Source organism: Gouania willdenowi, chromosome 6, assembly GCF_900634775.1.
Source record: "Gouania willdenowi chromosome 6, fGouWil2.1, whole genome shotgun sequence".
Taxonomy (NCBI): domain Eukaryota; kingdom Metazoa; phylum Chordata; class Actinopteri; order Blenniiformes; family Gobiesocidae; genus Gouania; species Gouania willdenowi.
Window position 1 is genome coordinate 56,256,196 of NC_041049.1, and position 18,537 is coordinate 56,274,732.

Sequence of the window (18,537 nt, forward strand, 5' to 3'; positions counted from 1 at the left end):
GTGTTGTTACAATGAATGTTCAAATTGAATCGATAGATGGTGATTTTGAGTAAATTATGATTTTGTCATTTGTTAATTAGTTAGTGGAGATAAAAAAAAATGTAAAAGCCGATAACACATTTGCAAGCTACATTTGATCACGGGCTCTTTAATGACGTATGTGTGGATTTAAGGATTCAAATGAAAAACTTGAGAGAGTGATAAAACATTCAACAAATAATAAAAACTAGAAGCAGGGTTGGGATCAATTACATTTTTCAGTTACAATTAAGTTTTCCATTACCCATGTTCAATTACAATTCAATTATGATAACAGTGACCAGCATTTTTCCCAATTCAAATTATTCTATATCCTCAGTAATTCTGATTAATTGTAGTTGAACTTTAGTAATTGAGAACGTAATTCTAATTTACTTTCTGAGCCTGAAATAAATAACCTAATAATCTTGTCTTAGCTTCCTCTTAGCATCTCTTGATGATTACAGGTCCTAAATCAGCTGTAAAATACACTAAAAACAAATATCCACCATCTAATTTATTTCCTATCTATTGGTTACCTTGTTAGGCTTCATAATCAATTCAAATATAGTTTTAATATTTTTGGTGTGGGTGTCTGAGCCTTTTTGTGTCAGTAGTACACCTCTCAGTTTCAATTTTTTTTAAAATTGTAAAATGCGGGAAAGTTTAATATGAAACATATTTTAATAACTGTTAACCACATATGTGTAGAACTGTACATAACAATAACTGTAAGATGGTTCCCCAGTTTTTTCAATTTATAATTGACAATTTTTATCGAATTTTCACGGCAATCACAATTACAGAGTCATTATCTGAACTCAAATACAATTTAATTACGATTACGGCAGCAGCAGATCTTTTAAATTAATTACGTCATAATTGCAATTAATTATCAATTACGCAATCACAATTATAACTGACTCCAACTCTGACTAGCAGTCAGTCTTTTGGGCTTTAGGAAGCTTTAGAAACAAAATCAATCAAGTGTAATAAAAAAAAATAAAAAATCAACCCGCAAAGTAATAAAAAGGTCCAGTTTCTCCTGTGATGCCTATTGGTTCAGCATATCAGAGAGGAAGTGACTCAAAGCAACAATTCAGCATCATGAAACATACTGCAAGGCATCATCATCATCATCAGTTACTTACTTGGAAGAGATTTTCTTTGTTTGACTGTTGAGAATCACCATTATTACAGGACATCTATCAACAAAAGAAAAAGAAAAGAAGTATCCATGAATACTGGTGAAATGCATCAACATTTAGGCCTGGCTATTCCTAATGGGCACACGGTACAGTACCAGTTCAAACGCACACAGACAGTTTTACTTTATGTTCCATGTATTCTCTTTAATGTTTAGCCCGTGGCCTTGAGTTTGAGCTAGAAAATGAGATTCATATTGAAATCTTGCAGTTGGAGTAAATGGCAGCTATTAGAGGAGAAAAGGTTCATTTTATGGTCAAGACCAAAAAAAAAGGGCATGATAACAAGTATAGTATAAACAGTATATACCAAGAGTACAAAGTACAAACCAGAAGAACTTGCTGTTTATTTCGTCAAGTCACATCAGGACAATATCTAACAGTTGTAAAACTATCCTCCCTAAGCTTAGGGCTGATACTTTCTAATGTGTGATAAATTGATGAAATATAAAGAAAGAAATTGCTTAATTAAAATAAACAAACAGATTCTGGATAATGGCTTTACACTGGTGACCAAAATATACTTTCAACTGGCCCATGGCCAAACTGCTTTATCACACAGGAAGTTGTGCCCAAAATCATCTTTACAGTTTACCATTCAGTTGTTCCTTTCACTAACTGGACCAAATTGACTCTACCTTTAATATGCTCTATAATAGGGTTGGTGAAAAAAAATCCATTATTGATTCATCGCGAATATGACGATTATTACATTTCCAAAGATCAATTATTTTCATTTATTCAAATTGTAATACAAACCAGGCAATTTAAAGAAAAAAAATGTACTTTTTAAAATCTAATCATTTCGAATGAATAATTAAATATTGTATTTTTTAATCAAATCAATATTTTAATAGTTGCAATCAAATCGAATCAGGTAACCGGGCTGATTAACCACCATTATTCTGTAGTAAAGAATATTTATGTTGTGATTATAAGGGGTGGAGCTTGAGGACGACATGCCCCACCCCCAGATCATTGGCAACACACAGCACGTCACATTAAAAGATGCACAATTACAGTAAGTAATTACAGTATTTTCTTTACAATAGTTTAACTGGACAAATACATTTTTTTTTTTAAATGACAGAAAGATGCAAATTGAACTTTAGTTACAAACTGTGTAGCATTCAATCAAGAAGATATATCTAAGTGGTATTGACAGCTTTACATTGGTTTTAGAGCTTTAAATAAGTGTGTAGTCTTTGTTCTCCCCTTTTATAAAAGTCTTCTTCCATCACTGGCCATTAGCTTGAAGCTGTAATTTGAAGGCTACTTTTTCATTTTAATGAAAGTTAATTTTTTTTTACATTTCAGGTCAAACAACATTGACTTTAGGTCAATAAAACAGGCCAGGAAAAGAAACTAGACTGCAAGTCAGCAAGCAATGAGTCACCAAGCTGCTGCTACATATACAGTACGTTCACCGCCTCGTCATCACATACTTTCATTGCTGAGAAACATCTTTACCAGCAGTTAAACCATTAGCAGCCCACACCATATCAGAGTTCCTTAATCATATTAGCTTTTTAATTAGACGTCAGGAATTCATCCTGAGAGGCATTTAGGTTGTGGCACAGATGGCTACAGTTACCGTGGTGATGGACATTATTGCTTTTTGCCCCCAACTCATACTTTACCTGCAATAAAGGCTTAGTCACCCATTAGCAATTAAGTACACTCAAGTTAATACTTAATGTGAGTCCTCCTCAGCAGGTACTTCTATGCCTTTTTTTAGTTTTTAGATCTGGCTTTCATCTGGTGATGATGTTCAATTGCTATGAGCAACAAATATGAGCACACCACACAGTGACAGAGATGTAGCAGTCCATTGTTTTTAGCTCAGTCGTGAAATCAAATAGTTTAAAGCTGCTAATCTCACAGAGAATTTGTCTCTCTTACTGCAGGATGAGACTGAAATTATGGACTTTGGACTTCTTGGCCACGTCACGCCAAAAGATTTAGGTGAAGAAAAAAAAAAAGAGGTAAAGCAGAATATGTTTTCTCTCATCATAGCGCAAAGTAGGGCTGGGCGATATATTAATATTCAAGATATATCGAGATTTCCATTTTGGCCATATAGCGATATTCTCACTTGACTCTATGCCACCATGATTACAATCCATGTGTAATATGTATGTATGTATGTATATATATTTTAAGTTTGTATTTCTTCCTTGATCTTCAATCAATATTTTGTTCAAAATTTTCATTTGTCTTTTGATTTTTTTTGTGTACTTTGTTTATATATTAGTCTCGTGATTTTATTAGTGTTTGTTTGTTGGTTTTCGTTTTAAATTGTTTGTGTTAATTTTTTTTTATGTATGCTAAATAAATAAGTAAAAAACAAAAATTACAATATTGCCTATATCGAGATACATATCTTCTATAGCTTATTTTGTAACAAAATACTTGTTATTTACATCTTAATTTTAAGAAAAAATATCGAGATACGAGTTTTGATCCATATTGTCCAGCCTTAGCGCAAAGGTGACCCTGCACAGGCAGAAGACAGTTGCTGTTCATCGATGTGCAGAGTCATTGTCAGCATCATCCACTCGCTGAAAAACTGAACTGATTGACTTCTAAACCAGTGGTTCCTAAACTTCTCACAGTCTCGTACCCCTTCAGACATTTAACTTGAATTCATGTACTCTAAAAAACATAATGTAATGTAAAATACAATGCAGCACAACAGTGAAATTTGTCCCTGAATTTTACCTATCCTGTTAAAGAAAAATATGTAATGAAAATAATAATAATCTGTAAGCACACAAGAAAACAATGTATTCTGAATGATTATTATTCTTATTATTATCTCCGCCAAGAGCGAAGTGCAGAGGCGGAGCGAAGAGCGGGTAAGGCTATGCTTTACCCCCCGTTTATCTGTTAGTCTGTCAGTTAGCAAGATAACTTAAAAAGTTATGAACGGATACATTTTGGTGACGTTCTGGATACCAAAAAAAAAAATATATATATATATATCCACACTGTGGAACTTCTGTTAAACAGTGTTTTAGAACACAGATGATGTCCTCAACAGTGATGATGTTGGAATTATATGCTACGCAAATGCTAAGCTAATGCAGTGCCGCTCTGCGCTTATGTTTTACCCTCCGTTTATCTGTCTGTCAGTAGAGAAAAATAACTTGAAAAGTTATGAATGAATTTGGATAAAATTTTCAGAAAAATTGATAAATGGGACAAGAAACACGTCATTAAATTGTGGTGATGTTCTGGCTACCAAAATTATATATATATATATCCCATTCATTTTTCTATCCACACTGTGGAACATTGAGTCAAAAGCTCAATGTTGACAGGTAGTCATGTTTCATATTTGCACTTTTTTTATGAAATTGTTTCTCTGTCTGAGGTAGAGCTGCACAATTAATCAAATTTTAATCGTGATCACGATTTTGGTTGCCACGATTAAATTACCCTGATCGTCTGCAATATTTACATTTAAAATACGGACTCTGCACTCTGTAATAGTGTATTTATTCGGTTAGCCATTTGTACATTTTAAATTCTTGGGGTAAAAGTTTTTTAATTACGTTTTTTAATTATAATTCCACTTTAAAGCTTAATTTTGCACTGTAAACGGTTCATATATTGTTTGTTTAAAAGTAGTGCAATAAAAACTCAGATTTTTCCCTAATATGATAAATAATTGTGAATATAATCATGATTACGATATTGATAAAAAAAAACGTGATTAGCATTTTGGCCATAATCGTGCAGCCCTTGTCTGAGGCTGCATGAGGGGGCTCTGCATGTGTAATCTGAGGCAATGCATGGAGGCTCCTGACTACTGGTCCATTTATATTCTAGTTTCCAATGTTGTCGCGCTGTTCTTAATTTTTATTCGTGTACCAACTATAACAATCTGTGTACCTCTGGGAATACCTATACCCCACTTTGGGAACCTAGGTTCTAAACTACTTTCATTCTGCTGGCGGTTCGTTTATAGAAATAAAGGAGACAGACAGGTGGTGGGAGGGGGAATCCCGTGAGTGATTTTCACACTGCTTTCCCTCCACACCGTATCTCCCCCTCGAATGTTATTGAAAAAAAAAAAAACAGTGTGTTACGTTTGAATATTTGGTTGAGATTTCAGGGATCTCATACTGTACCGTGTTTTTTGGTGGGGTTTCACCTGGAAACAAGAGTGCCCTAGGAAGGCACGCTCCTTTGGGAAGCCTACGGCAAAGAACACATGCATGTACAGCCATGGGGGTACATCACTGTGTACACGCACGCACGCACACACACACGCACACAAACACAACCATACATGCATGCATACAACTTGGAAACATAATCGCACATGCTTGCATAAACTGATTTAAGCATATGAGCCAGCACGCACACACACACACGAAAACAACAACCTGTTTGTGCGACTATCAAACCACAGCATCTGTTATCTCAATGATTTATACACATTAAAACCTTACCACTGCTTTCCAAACACATCGATTTAGTTGATGAACTGCCAGTTTTTACCCCAAATAAACCTGTTATCTCAATGTTTTAAATACACACTGTCATTGTTGTGTTGGATTCTTACACTAAACTATACATTTATTTTATATACTTTCACTGATAACTAGTACAGAGGTAGGGTGGCTACTTTATTACACTAATACACTCACTACCTGACAGTTCACATGCTTTGCGTTTCAACAGTAGATCAGTAAGTGAACAGGGATGTGGCTCCCACCTGCAGGATGGCCCCATAGAGGCGAAGCAGGACATTCCTGGGTTCATCGGCGACGCAGTCCCAGCTGTCAGGGAGGCTGCACAGGAAGAGCTTGTTGCTCAGACCCCCCCTTAAAAAGGACAAACAAACATATTATTACAGCTGCACCACAAACTACCTCCTAAAGTCCAAACATAATCCAGCAATGAAATAATGAGGGCATTTTTGTGCATGTGTATTTTTTTTATATCTGTGTTTGTATGCGTCTGCGCACCACGAGTGTTTGTGTGTGTGTGCACCACCAATGTTTGTGTGTGCTCGCATTTGTGTGTGTGACCACGAATGATTGTGTGTTTGCGCACAGGTGTTATTGTGTGTGTATGCGCGCATCACGAATGTTCGTGTGTGCGTGCACCAGTGATTGTGTGTGCGTGCATCATGAGTGATTGTGTGTGTGCACGCACAAGTGCTTGCGAGTGCTTATGGGTGATCGTGTATTTGTGTGCGCACACGAGTGTTCATGTGTGTGTGCGCACAAGTGTTATTGTGCGTGTGTGTTTGTGCACAAGTGTTATTGTGTGTACGCGCACCACGAGTGTGCATGCGTGTGCGCGAGCAAGCGTTTGTGTCCTTTAGAGGAGAAAAAGACCAAAGTAGAACATATAGACCCTTTGATTGTTTGAAAACATTGTGAAATATTTTGTTGGGCGGGGCTTAGCCTGGAGGCCAATCCACAATTGTCTTAATTTTTCTGAGCAGGAGTGTCTGCTGGAATCCTATAAAACTTTAATTTACAACCACTAACGTTATTCCTCCTATTCCGGCAGCCAAACACACAAGACAATATTCTAAAGCTGTAACAGTATTAACCTCCACAGTCTTTAAACAGCGGCGTTTCCTGTTTGCCTCCAGCTAGGTCACGAGTGACGTGGGCCATTAACTCATTGAGTGCCATTCACGTGTAGACGTATAGACGTAAATTGTGTTTTTTGGCTGGGGTTGCTAGGGGACAGTGTGACAAAGCTCTCCTGTGAATGAGCTTGTACCATGATGTAGTGACCAACACATCACAGCAGCTTACACTCGCCCAGAGCATGTGTGGAACTAAGAGGACTATTGAGAGTGTCGTAATGGTGAGAGAAAGCGATTAAAAAAAACAAGGCAAGCGCTAACACTCGGCATGTCCGGGAGAAGGAGGAAGTTGCATGTGTGGAGAATGATGGGGGAGAGACTTGGAGGATGGCCAAAATCCAGTAAGAAAACCATTCAATTCTGACATAGATAAAGAAATATTAATAATATTGCCATTAAAAGCCCAGTCTCAGTGTTGTTTTTGTAGTTTTATAGAAGGAAATCACTGTTGAGGTGTCCCTATAGCAAAAAAAAAAAATGCTTTAAAGTCACTAATAGGTTTTTTTTTTTTTGGAAAAAGCCGTTTTTCGCAGCTTTTTTGTCACAAACTGGCAATTTGTGCAAAACTTGGCTCTATTCAACAACTGATTACGGAAGAACGAAACAAGCTAGAAACACAATTATTTTTTCAGAATCTGGTGTCAGAATTAAGATTGTCATAGTACAAAATATTCTGTGGGTCTTTAAAAATTCGTCAAAATGCTGTAAAATGGCTGGCACTGAATGAGTTAAGGGGTCTATAGATCAGCTGTTTGCTAATAAATGTGTCTGTGTGGAATTTTTCACCAGGAAATTTACCTCAGAATTGTTTTTCTGCTGAGACTTAATTTGAATTAAAATTATCGGGAGTTATATTGTATATCGGCATTTTGAGAAAAAAAATATTAAGATATGAGTTTTGATATATATATATATATATATATATATAGGCCTGTGTAGAGAAGGCCTCTTGGTTCAGATGTATTTCCCACAGTAATACATGGTGCTATCATAGTGTGTGTGATTATCAGAGGATTATCTCATCCTAACCACCGGAGAAACTAAATGAATTGTTTTACCTGATGACGGAGATGTGGAAGTCCTCCTCGGGCAGCTTCTTCCAGGCTCCGTGCAGGAACTCCCTGCACCAATGGTACGCCTTACATCGGGTCTCCACATCGGGATGTTCGACCACGTCCAGCTCCTCACACTCCTGGTCCCGGGTGTCTGGCTGTACGTGCAGGGCGTTTTCCGTGACCAGTAGACCCAGTGACATGGAGGGGGAGTTAGAGACTCCATTAATGAATTTGGTTTTCATCATTCAAGGAAGACTCGGCTTTAGTGAAGACGTTGCTGCTCCTCTTGTTCTCTTCTCTGGTCTTTGTGTTTCAGAGATGATGGAGGACGTTTATAGGTCGTGTCTGGTGCTAGAATTAGCAGCGCTAGCTTTGTAGACGGTTACAATGTTCACTGGCAGCGAATGAATCAGGCGTGCGGGACGTGCGGGGTCTTAAAGGAGGGAGGAAGTGAGTCACGTGACCCAGGTTGTCCTCGTCTCCTCTGATTGGTTGGCAGAGACACAGCCCTGCAGGGCCGCAACAAACCTGTATATGGCCCCGCAAATAACGGAAATATGACTTATTTATTGTTGCACAGGCCGAACTGTGTAGGTCACGTTTGTACGGAGGGGTATTCCTGAACGCTGGTTATGTTCTAACTCTGAGTATGTTCGGGCTCAAATGAGGGAAACTGAGAATTCCATTCCTGAACGAGATGTAACTACGAGTACGTTACCGTGGTAACATTGTCAGGAAACTGAACCTGCTGACTGGCAGGTTTGTTCACACCGTTACAAATATCGTGTGCTGTTTTACGGTTTTTTTTTTTTTTTTTTTTGTTTTTTAAATGCAGATCATTTAGTGAAAGGCTGAGTATTCAGAGTATTCAGAAATGTTGTTCTGCATTAAAACGCCTACTGACGTCTGTAGTGAAATCCCCTGTATACAAATGTAAAGGGGCATATGTCAATTTAAAGGAAAGTATATGAATATTACTGAAATATGACTGGATGTATACTAATAGAAGTGGCTATCCGTACGTAGCCGTAAGACCCTTTAATGGCCTACGTCACTAGTGACGTTGCTGGAGGCAAACAGGAAACGCCGCTGGCTAAAGACTGTGGAGGCTCGTAACGTTACAGCTTTAGAATGTCGTGTTGTTGTGTGTTTGGGTTCCAGAATAACGTTAGTGGACGTAAATTAAAGTTTAATATAATTCCAGCAGATTCAGAAAAAACAAAGACAATGGCAAGGCTAAGCCCCGCCCAACAAAAAACATCACAGTATTTACAAATAATGAAAGGGTCTATTCGAACGTGACCTATGACGTTACCGGAAGTCATGTGACCATTCCGGGCAAGAAATTAAAATCCACTTCAGAAGGTTAGGGTTAGTTATGGCAAGCCGTTTTATCATTTAATAACTAGTCTGGATCTGCAACTCAGATATCTGCAATGTAATTCTTCCGAGTCAAAATGAACATTTTGTATATTTACAATGACATTCTTCCTATCCACAGTTGTAATTTCAGATATCCACAACGTAATTCCTCCTAGGATAAATGACCTCACTTTCCCCATTGAAGTGTATGAGGTTTGTCATTACAAATATCTTTAATTCAGTTATGGATAGGTGCAATGTGAGATGTGGATATCTGCAACTAAATTATGACTATCCACGGCTCGAGAGATATCTACAATTTAATTTTGAATAGTCAAATCAAGATGTCTTCAACTCCCATCCATTAAATATATCTTTAGTGACATTTGTAGAAATCTTTAATCACGTTTTAACAAGTCAAAATGAAGTTATATATTTAGATATCTTGAACTGGAATTACGCCCAGTCAGAATGCACTTGTATCTAAATGGAGTTATGGTTAGTCATAATTTAGTTGCAGATATCAATTATCGAGTTAGAGATATCTTTAAATTAATTGTGGTTAGAGATAGCTCAAATTCAAGATATCATTAACTTTAATTGTAACTAGTGAAAATGTAATTACAGATATCTTGAACGAGAGTTTCGACTATAGGCCAACTGATATTGCAGATATCTGTCATGACAGGTAGGAGGAGGAGCTACCAATGGACGGGAGGTCAAATGTGAGACAACAAAAGGTTCAATACGTCATAGATTTCTTGCACAACTCTCAAGTGAACTTAGCTGTTGCTCCCCACAAAGTCCTTGAATGTAACTTCTCTCTAACCATCTAACCCTAACCCTAACTCTAACCCTAACACTAACCCTAAGTCTAACCCTAACACCAACCCTAACTCTAACCCTTACCCTTACCCTTACCCTTACCCTTACCCTTACCCTAACCCCATTTCCTAAAGATCTTATCAATTACCGCAACTGCCATTTCTTCTGCCAACACTAAAATTATGTTTATTCTCTCATCCAGGTCATAGGTTTGGTATCCAATGAAAAGCCTTGCATGAGCAGTGTCATATGAGTCATAAACACGATTTTTGACTCGTCACAATGTAATTACAGATATCTTTAAACATAGTTTAGAGGAGTCAAAACTCAGTTACAGATATCAGCAAATGGCATTTAGGATGCGTGACGAGGCAAAGGGCATTTTTTCGTGACGTTTTGTAGATATCTGTAACTCAGTTTTTACTAGTCGAAACTGAGTTACAGATATCTCTAACTGTATTTTTGACTAGTCAAAATTTTATTTTGAGTTGTCACAATTATGTTGTTGACATCTATAATGTTAATTCCAGATAGTCAAATGTAGCTTCGTAGTTTAGTTTAATCTACTTATTAATAGCAAACAGAAGTACTTGCCAATGAGGGGCGCTACGTATGAATATCACAACAATTCATAAATACGTAGCATGACAAAAAGAAAAAAAAAACCCTGAATGTGGATGGCAATCAATCCAAAGTCCTCACACTACACAATCAATTCATTTCATTTCATTTATTTATTCGTTTGAGCGGCGTATTACAAACTTATTTTACATAACAACAATACTAAAACAATTGTGCTCAAAAGGAGCAGGAAGAAGTTTAAACAACTCGTAAAAACCTACCCCTCATCTCTCGTACATCTAATTTATCACTACACAAACTTTCAGCGTATACCCCTGCAAACAACACATGCATGAGTCTATGCTTGTACATTTTTAACAATCGTTTATGGTCGTACAACCAAAGGAAAACAAAAAGCATAATTTAAAGTCATACAAATAACAAAGCACATATCCTACTTTCCGTTTATTATTTATAGTTATACAAAAATAAATACACTGTACAATAATGAAAAAATATGAGTATTCTCCAGCATATTTCCTAAAGATAATGTCTTTATATATTCTTTTAAAGTGTCCTAGTGTTTGGCTTCTTTTAGTCTCTTTATCCAACTCATTCCACAGAGTTATTCCTACTTGGGAGATACACATAGTTTTAAGGGTGGTGTGAACGCATTGTTTTCTCATCACAAATACTCCTCTTAAATTATAATTTCCTTTTCTACCTTTAAACCATTTCTGAATGTTTACAGGGAGAAGATTACGACTTGCTTTATACATCACAACAAGATTTTTACATTTATTTAGGTCTTCAATTTTCATTATGTGAGATGTTTAGAACAGCGCATTTGTATGACCCCAATCCTACATTATGAACAATTCTTAAGGCTTTTTTCTGACATTGGCAGAGTGGATCTAAAATAATTTTATAAGTGTTGCCCCAAATCTCATTATAGTAGCTGATATAGGGGAGAATTGAAAGTAGCTTTAATAATAACACAAAACTATTTCTTGCAATACGTATTTCAAGAAATATCTCTAATCTAATCTAATGATTTCTATTTCCAAGATTGAAAAAGGGACTATTTATTTATTTTTTTCTTTAAGAAATAAACTAATTCTGAGCTGAAAGTGGCTGTTGTGGGAATTACCAGTAAACATTGGATTACCAATTTTATTTGCAAAACGTGTTTCCAACAAAATCCTTTATCACAAACGTACAAAAAAACAAACAAACAAACAAACAAAAAAAGAGTCAAAACACAAGGGGTAAATATCACAAAGAATTAGAAACATTGCGAGTGTAGCGTGGTAAGGCTTTTAAAATGCCACAGTTTGTACCAAACATCATACGTCATCACTCTTTACTAACATCCATTGTTTTAATGTGTTATATTCAGTGTTGGGTAAGTTACTCTAAACTTGTAATATATTTATATTACTAGTTACTGGGATAAAAATGTAATATATTTGTATTACAATATTGTTTTTTTTTAAAATGTAACTGAGTTACACTACTTTGAGTTAGTCTTGGTCCAGAACACTAATTATATTACACTGATAGTGTTCAAATAACATCGGTCTAAGTTTTATCAGCAGAAAACTCTTTTTTTGTTCCCCATAAGTTATATTTAACTATAATGATCATCTTTTTTTCGTCAAACAATTGCAAACAGTGAGAAAACAAGGCAAATATGCACAATATATTACCACTTTTAACTTTTGTAATGAGTTATACTACTGAATTACTCCAAAAAAGGAATATATTACTGTAATATAATACAAAAATAACTAGTTACTCCCAACATTGGTTATATTATTGGAAAATGAAGAGACGTTGAGTTTTGAGCTAATTCATTAAGCTCCGCCCGGTTGTGCGACTCCGGGTAGCAAAATAAGTCCCTCGACGCATATTGATGTCGTCATCATCATGATGCCAGAACGTAAACAAAAACAGAGCTCAACTGTTGTGCAGCTAATCAGCCGGTATCACGGCTTCAAGCTAATATAATCCTATAATTAAAATGTGGTTTTATCCAATAAGTTTAATCCAATCCAAGGCAAAAATCCACACGTACAGTTGAATTTCATTAAATTACAAAACACGCCCTGCTTTGGGCTTTTTATTTGTAGGCTTTTATTTTAACTCCGTTAGCCGCTTAGCTGTAAGGGGGAGCACAGAAAGAACGATGCAGGACTAAAAGGTAAAAACTCAACTTTACTTTCTGTCCTACCACATTATAAACGCACAACGTGCCTTAGTGTTGTTGGGATAAATAACATTACTTTTTTGTCACTGTGGAAAATGATAAATGTTGAATCGTGGAAGTGAAGGATGAAGCTAATGAAAGCTTCATGTTGTGCCGCGGCTTCACAAATATAAAACATCACGTGGTGAGGTGTTCATAAAGTGTCAATATGAAATACTACGCAGGTGACACTCTTGTCACACATGTCAACACGTTGTTTTCTCATCATCATTAATAACAATACTTAACAATAATTCTGCAATTATAATGGCGTCAGTATGATTATTACTTTGTCTGTGTAGTGCACTAGTTTACATTTAAGATGTATTTATTGCATGAACAGCTTTTTCTTTTATTATTATTATTTTATCATTCTTAAAAGACAGTTATGTGCCCACTGTGGTATTGGATTAGGGCTGGGCAATATGGACCAAAACAAATGTCTCAATATTCTTTCTTAAAATGGCGATATACGATATATATTTTGATGGTTTTAATTCAAATGAAGTCTTACCAGAAAGACAATTCTGAGTTAAATGTGCTGATGCAAAATGCCACACAGGCTCATTTACTAATAAATAGTAGCACAAGTGCCACTTTTGGCTTTTTCTTCTAGGAGGGACAGCACGTGTGAGTGAGTTCTGGCTCATTTAGTGGTAGATCTGGGTTAGGGCACACTCAACAATCCATCCTGAGAAGTAGTGAAAGCAGCGATTCCTAAAACAAGTATTTTGAAACAATAAGCTATAAATATATATATCGATATAGGCAATATTGTATTTTTCTATATTGTCATAATAGAAAACTCAATATATCTTGAATCCCGATATGTCATCCAGCTCTAAGTTGGATCAGTTTTTTTTTTTAACTGAATCTGCATTAAGCTCTGGATGAAAACCTTTCTAATCAAAATGCTTTCTTTGTTTTTTTTTATGTTTGTTTATCGTCAGTCTGCATCGGGCACAAGTGTTTATGAAGAAACTGGACCACAAAACCAGCCGATGGAGATTTTGACTTCCACCAATGACCAGTTACTCATCTATGATCATGTCCCCACGAAAACGCCCCCTGGTGCCCGTCAGCAGCCGACGTAAAGCTGCAGACGACTACTTTCCTTTTAACTTCCTGCCTGTTGAATGTCAGCTGCACGTCCTGTCCTTCCTAAACGAGGTGGATAAGTGCAGCTGTGCGCTGGTCTGCGTCAGCTGGAGCTGCCTCGTTCGCTCCTGGAAGCTGTGGCGCGTGGCAGACTATTCCCGTCGCGGCGTCTTCCACCTGGGCCAGGAGGGTCTACTGGTTTCCAATCGCGAGTTTGAGCGGTGGAAGGCGTGGGTGCACCACTACACCCATCACCTCATCTCTCGCCGGGCCAGTCTGCTCACGCTGAAGGCCAGCTTCGACCTGGGCGATCGCTGCAACAAGTGGAGCGAACTGCTCAGCCACCTGCTGGATAACGTCCACTGCAGAGACCTCAGCCACCTGGACCTGAACTGGACCTTTACTCTGCTGGAGCCACTGGACCTCAGGGTCCACTCCAGCTCCAGCTCACACCAGGACAGCATCACCAAAATGGACCAGGTTGGTGTCGAATTTTCCAAAATTGATTTTGATCCTAGCTAGGGATGCACAATGTTCGATTTTTTTTCTTCTGCTGATGTCTGGTATGCCGATATTTAACAACTCGTTTAAAGTCTGTGTAAAGCAAATTCAGACATTTTTTTCTGAACACATTAAATAGGTCATAAATGCATTTCTTAAAACATGTGCAAAGACATTCATCCATTTATAATGTAATTGTGGAGCTAGGTTTTATAAAATGATTCCAAACTAACACAAAATGACCACAAAAATACAGTTAGAGTGCTTTTAATAATATCTAATAATGTCTAAGATTAAAAAAACAGATGCAGAAATGGAAGATTTACAAAGTTACAAGTGCTAACAATATATCGGAGAACCCTACGGTAATTTATTTATTTTTAGTCTCAAACCTGAACCACAAACTGACACATGAATACAGAACAATGAATAATGGTTTCTTGTAGTTTGTTCGAAATGAGAAAAGAAGGAAACGGGTAAATAGATCTTGTGTCCTCATCACGTCATTAGTAATCGGTGTAAAAGAGTTTATTTATTGGCATCTAGGGATATGAATCTTTGAGGGTGTCACAATTGATACAATGCATAGTGTGTTGAGGCAAATTACGGCATCAAAACAATATCACACAAAGGCAAACTTAAGACAAAAGGTAACAGTTATTCATGCTAAACAAATAAAAACTTACTTTCTGTACAAGAAATAAAATAAAATTGCCTAAATGAAAGCATAGGCTAGCTGCATTTTTCTCCCAGAAGTTAAAAAAAAAAAACTGTACTCAAGTAACACAAATTGGTGTTTGGTGTGATTTTTCAAAATAAAAACTTTTTTTAGTAAGACTCTATTCTCAGTGACTACAAGAATAAGCTACAAAAATAAAGCTAATGTTCATAAACAAAATTGCCTTTTTCTCTCTCATAAGGTTCCCATTTCAAAATACACAACAATGAAACTGGTGTTTTTATTTGATATTTCAAAAATAAAAGCATACAAATAACACTGCAAACTTGAACTGCTATTTTGTGTGATTTCTCAACAAATCACATAAGGGTGGACACATCTTGGGCTTGGTGTGTAGGATTACACAGTCCATAATTGTCCACATGGGATTACTGTCCATCAGGAAAATCCAGGGTTCTTTTGCAGAAAAAGAAGCTGATCTCCATCTTCTGGACTGAGATTGCTTCACTGTTCTGTCACAGTGTCTCTAGCGGTGGAGAATACTCTTTCCACTGCAACACTAGTACCAGGGATACATAGGTAGTAGTGTTTAGCTAATGGCGCTAGTAGAGGGAAAGCTGTGTCATGGTACCTCCACCAATGAAGGAGGTCTTCTGAGAGAGACAGTGGATCAGTCTCCAGATACTTATTCAGCTCCTCCTCAGCTCTGATGCACACACACTCCTCCTTTTGTTATATATATATATATATATATATATATATATATATATATATATATATACATATATACATATACATATACAGTATATATATATATATATATATATATACTGTATAACAGCTTTCATCCTGTACTTGTTGTTTTTACTTGTATTGTTTGACTTACAAAAAAAAATAGATTTTTGAAGGTTATGAATCGATTCAGAATTGTGGATGATTAGAATCTTGATTCTTATGTTTATTGATTTATTTCCCCACCCCTCGTGGCATCTGTGGCTCATTTGTGTTTGTCTCATTGAACAGGTGAACAGTTTTCAGGAGCTGCTCAGTAAACTCACCGACAGCTGCCCTCGGATCGCTAAGATGCGTTTACATTTTGACTGGTCGGATTTATCCGTGTCTCTGCTCACACACTTCCAACAGCTCCGAATCCTGGAGCTCAAATACTTCTGGGTGTTCAAAGGCGTGACCCCCACAACACTGCAGACGTTGACCAAATCCCTGCCCAACCTCAAGTCCCTGACGTTACACGTCCTGGTCCCCCTGAGGAACCTGGGCATCTCCTACACTCTGGAGTCACACTCTCTGGAGTTCCTGGACGTGTCTCCGAGCCGAGGCCTGGTCTTTTCCTGCTTGAAGCTTCCGTCGCTCCGTGAGTTTCGAGCTAAGAAAATAGTCCGAGGGATCACTTTGGACCGCAGGACCCGGTTGAGGATCCAGAGTCGGTGGCCCTGCCTGTATCACGTCCTCCGGGAGGGGACACCAAAGCTCCAGGCCCTCAATAACGAAAAGCTCCTCCCCACGTGGAGGGACGGGAACTATGCAGAGCTGTCCACTATCCTGGACCAGTCCTGTTACTGTGTTCAACATCTGGACAGCTGGCTGTGGTAGGCGGACCATTAACATAGAAGTAAAAAACAAATGCACCAGCGTTTGTGTGCCGAGTGTGACCCAAGTGAAATGTGGAATTTAAGAGATTGGTGTGACCTCAGTTTGTTCTGTTAGTGATGGAAAAGTAAAGGTGCTTCATAGTGAAAGTTCTTCCACCGTCTCACAGCTGATGTGACCAAAAGTCCAAAAAAAAACCATATCCTTTGAGAAGATTAAATAAAAAAGCACATTTTCCAAGTCTTAATAACTAAAGTCTTAATCCAGAAGGTTGTTGGGTTTAAATTTACTTTTTTTAATCTCTAGGTCAATTAATCTGAAAACAGTTGAAACTAAAAATAAGATGCACAGTGAAATCTGTGATAAGACGTTTAATCATTTGTAGAAGCACTAACGGGGTCTCACTTTAATAAAAGTTTTACTGATTTAAAAAAAAAAGTATCTTTTTTAAAAATAAAAAATAATCTGTGAATTAAAATTTCAATGTTTTCTTCAAGTCTTCTCAAAGCCAACTTTTCATATACATACGAGTCTCCAAAATGCTTTGTTTATAACATAAAAATACAGCTTTTTTTTTCATTTTCTCAATATGTTTTAGGCTATTCTTGTAATCTGATGACTAGAATAGTTTTTCTCTTCAATAGGAAACAACCAGAATGTTCTATACATGTATCATCTGTTTTAAATTTCATTCAATAAATACTTGAATTTCTCACGGGCAATGCCAAGCTGCACAGAACGTGAGCATCAGACTGTTTTTTTTTAAATTATTGAAATATGATCTATAAAGCTATGCATTTGAACATAAAAACATTGGATAGGAAACAAAATGTCAGGATGGTAAAGATGTAGCTTGAACTGTAAGGCTGCAAAAGATAAGAATAAGACCTGGACTAATTTTCTTTTAATCTTTCTTTGTGCTAATTGCATTATTATTATTATTATTATTATTATTTAGGCTTTTTTGTTTGTTCTAAACAAGAAATAATATTTATGAGTGTTTGCCTGCGTGTGGGAGAATAAGACAAATATCAAAATCTTGCTAATGGGGAGATCCATTTAACAAAATAAGATGTTGAATTATTAACAAAAACATTTCACAGAAGTGATTGTCCCGCTAAAAAAGTTCAGATTTGTGCGCTGTTTTCTTCATATTGTGCACCGTAAACAGAGTTTTTTTAACCATTGGAATCAACAGAGTTCACAAACTGAATTAGTGTCGTTGCAACCATATTCCTGTCCACCAGAGGTCGACATTCTCTAAGTTGTGTTCTATTTGCAGCAACACCAGCGCATGAGTGAAGATTGTTCTTTGATTATTTTGAATATCTTGTGTTTTTTTTTTCTTCCTTGCTGTAAATGTGAACATTGCTTCAAATAAAAACAATTAATTTCATTTAATAATGACTGACATCTTTTTCTTTTCATAAAGAAAACAGCAGCACAGGATAGTACCATATTTTCCACCCTCATATTAAATTTCACTTCTACAAGCAATTAATTCATAATTAATTACAATTATGGCATTATTATAATTGTATTTGTAATTAAAAAAAATTAATGTAATTCTGATGAAATTGTAATTGAGTAGAGATAATTGACTAATTGCCGTGGAAATTCTATGAAAATTGTCAATTATAATTTAACGCAAAACTGTGGAACCGTGTTACAGTTCTATGTACAGTTCTACACATATGCCATTAACAATTATTAAAATATGTTTCCTACATTTTACCTTTAAAAAAGAAATTAAAATTGAG

The 18,537-nt window shown here is 36.6% G+C and overlaps 2 protein-coding genes across 4 annotated transcripts in view; one reads left to right on the forward strand and one right to left on the reverse strand.

Annotated features, from left to right (window-relative positions):
• Positions 1-8,897, reverse strand: part of chka (choline kinase alpha) — a 29,692-nt gene extending 20,795 nt beyond the window's left edge. Inside the window, exons 1-4 of one of the 2 annotated variants that reach the window (XM_028450218.1) lie at positions 7,899-8,036; positions 5,950-6,058; positions 5,360-5,426; positions 1,170-1,223 (exon numbers count right to left, since the gene is read on the reverse strand). In XM_028450218.1, coding sequence (XP_028306019.1) covers positions 1,170-1,223; positions 5,360-5,426; positions 5,950-5,996 — 168 coding nt within the window. In that variant the 5' untranslated portion in view covers positions 5,997-6,058; positions 7,899-8,036. Of the gene's footprint in view, positions 1-1,169; positions 1,224-5,359; positions 5,427-5,949; positions 6,059-7,898 lie in introns of both variants that reach the window. The other variant, XM_028450217.1, reaches the window with a different exon arrangement.
• On the forward strand, positions 8,402-18,065 carry LOC114465297 (uncharacterized). 2 transcript variants are annotated; one of them, XM_028450221.1, is made up of 3 exons: positions 8,402-8,654; positions 13,842-14,469; positions 16,193-18,065. In XM_028450221.1, the coding sequence occupies exons 2-3, from the start codon at positions 13,915-13,917 to the stop codon at positions 16,778-16,780; spliced, it is 1,143 nt and encodes a 380-aa protein (XP_028306022.1). In that variant the 5' UTR covers positions 8,402-8,654; positions 13,842-13,914; the 3' UTR covers positions 16,781-18,065. The 2 variants fall into 2 exon arrangements, with proteins under 2 accessions (XP_028306022.1, XP_028306020.1); XM_028450219.1 differs by lacking the exon at positions 8,402-8,654 and adding an exon at positions 12,580-12,846.
• Positions 18,066-18,537: the final 472 nt, after the last annotated feature.

Coding starts and splice junctions, on each gene's coding strand:
- LOC114465297 (XM_028450221.1), top strand. CDS start 13,915: ATGACCAGTTACTCATCTATGATCATGTCCCCACGAAAACGCCCCCTG. Junction 14,470..16,192: donor GCATCACCAAAATGGACCAG/GTTGGTGTCGAA, acceptor CTCATTGAACAG/GTGAACAGTTTTCAGGAGCT.